Source organism: Pangasianodon hypophthalmus, chromosome 6 (genome assembly GCF_027358585.1).
Source record: "Pangasianodon hypophthalmus isolate fPanHyp1 chromosome 6, fPanHyp1.pri, whole genome shotgun sequence".
Lineage (NCBI taxonomy): Eukaryota > Metazoa > Chordata > Actinopteri > Siluriformes > Pangasiidae > Pangasianodon > Pangasianodon hypophthalmus.
In genome coordinates, this window is record NC_069715.1 from 980,803 (window position 1) to 983,302 (window position 2,500).

At 46.3% G+C, this 2,500-nt stretch overlaps 1 protein-coding gene across 1 annotated transcript in view; it reads right to left on the reverse strand.

The window, feature by feature from the left end:
- Window positions 1–2,500, reverse strand: part of hdc (histidine decarboxylase) — a 16,681-nt gene that overhangs the window by 10,539 nt on the left and 3,642 nt on the right. The window contains exons 3-7 of the mRNA XM_034305412.2: window positions 1,838–1,951; window positions 1,367–1,489; window positions 973–1,125; window positions 736–879; window positions 433–499 (exon numbers count right to left, since the gene is read on the reverse strand). Coding sequence (XP_034161303.1) covers window positions 433–499; window positions 736–879; window positions 973–1,125; window positions 1,367–1,489; window positions 1,838–1,951 — 601 coding nt within the window. The remainder of the gene's footprint in view (window positions 1–432; window positions 500–735; window positions 880–972; window positions 1,126–1,366; window positions 1,490–1,837; window positions 1,952–2,500) is intronic.

Sequence of the window (2,500 nt, forward strand, 5' to 3'; positions counted from 1 at the left end):
CACATACAACACACACCATAAACTCACACACACTCTCTCTCACACACATACAACACACACCATAAACTCACACACACCGTAAACACACACACTCACACACACACTCTCTCTCACACACATACAACACACACCATAAACTCACACACACCGTAAACACACACACTCACACACACATCATAAACACACACACACACACTCTCGCGCACACACACTCACCATAAACACACACCCCATAAGCACACACAATCACACATGCGCACACTCTCTCACACACCCACACTCTCTCTCTCTCACACACACACATACACACTTTGTTAACAATCTGGAGTTTTAATTTAACAATAGCGCACACATACACACACACTCTCTCTCTCTCTCTCTCTCTCTCTCACACACACACACACACACACACAGTAAAAAGGCTACACTTACAGATGGGTCCCAGCTCCTCCAGACAGTCAAAGGAACACACACCTGTAGAACCTAGTGTAGCACACAGCTACACATACACATACACACACACACACACACACACACACACACACACACACACACTACATCAGTTAACTAGCCAGTGCTGTATAATGTGCATTATGTTACTTAGCTAGTCACACATTTTTCTAGCTAGCTAGGAGTACATTGTGCGATATATTTTACGCTAGCTAGCTAGAAGTATTTAATCGTAGCTACCAAATGTGTTTTTGTGAGTTAGCTAGCGCTGAGCTACGTGGTTACCATGACAGGCACTAAGCCCCGCCTCCTGTCCTCCTGAATGGCTCTCTGCAGGGTTTCTCCACGCAGCGAGAACTTTTCATCCGACTCCAGAAACCTGATCTTCACCAGAGAGATCAACCCGGCCTTCTCCACCGAGGAGTGAGCCTTCACACACACACACACACACACTTATTTTACGTGATTTTATCTTTTAATTATGCGCATATTAATGATTTGGAGTGGGTGTGGTGTGAGCACCTGGTCTGAGGCGTAGGCGATGAGTGTGGAGTTCAGCGTGGACTCGTCCGTGTCGGTGTGTGTGTCTGTGGGAGAGTTTCTGCTCTTCATCTGCAGGATTTTGTCTTTACGGGAAGCAAGTAGGGCAACGAGTGTGCACTCACTCACCGTACTCTACACACACACACACACACACACACACACACACACACACACAGTACACTTAACACTGATACACTACTCAACACTGGTGTTTATTGTGATTATTGTGTGTGTCGTTATGGTGATTAGTGCGTGTGTATGTGTGTGGGTGTGTGTGGGTGTGTGTGTACCTGCAGTATTCCCCCTGTGTTTATTGTGTTTATTGTGTGTGAGTGTGTGTATTTATTGTGTGTGTGTGTGTGTGTGTGTATACCTGCAGTATTCCCCCTCCCCGGCTCTCTGGGTGATGGTGAAGGAAATGATCTGGCAACCCAAGTGCTTTACACAGCCAGTCCATCACACACATCTCCAACTCTGTACAAGCAGGACTCGATGCCTATAACACACACACACACGTACACACACGCACACATACACCACACATACACACACACATACACATAAGTATACACAATAATCACAATAAACACACACACTCACGATAATAACAACACAAACACCGGTGTAATTATTTTATTCTAAAAATCTTTGATTAATAAGTCAGTACACAGGAGAGACTCAGAGTTAGTTATTAGACTAAGATGTGTGTACAGGTGTGTAGTGATCCCCAGGTGTGTGTAATGATTCTCATGTGTATGCATACTGGTGTGTATATGTGTATGTGTGTGTACAGGTGTGTGTGTGTGTGTACAGGTGTTTGTGTGTTCAGGTGTGCGTATGTTACCCAGGTGAAGCCGAGGCAGTTGATGGCGTCGGCCAGCATGTCTCCCAGCAGCGATGGCCACGAGGTCAGAGCAGGAAAATACGCATGCATGTGGGGACTCTGCCAGTGGACAACCTACACACACACACACACACACACACACACACACACACCAGTAACTAGTCAAGTACACAGTAAAACACACACACACACACACCAGTAACTAGTCAAGTACACAGTAAAACACACACACACACACACCTGTGAACCACTGCAGAACAGAGAAAAAGGAGAAGGATGAGTGAGAGATGAGTGAAGGATGAGTGAAGGATGAGTGAGGGATGAGTGAGAAATGAGTGAGGGATGAGTGAGAAATGAGTGAGAAATGAGTGAGGGATGATTGAGGGATGAGTGAGAGATGAGTGAGGGATGAGTGATGGATGAGTGAGAGATGAGTGAGGGATGAGTGAGAGATGAGTGAGGGATGAGTGAGAGATGAGTGAGAGATGAGTGAGGGATGAGTGAGGGATGAGTGAAGGATGAGTGAGGGCTGAGTGAGGGCTGAGGGATGAGTGATGGATGAGTGAGGGCTGAGTGAGGGATGAGTGAGAGATGAGTGAGGGATGAGTGAGAGATGAGTGAGGGATGAGTGAGGGATGAGTGAGAGATGAGTGAGAGATGAGT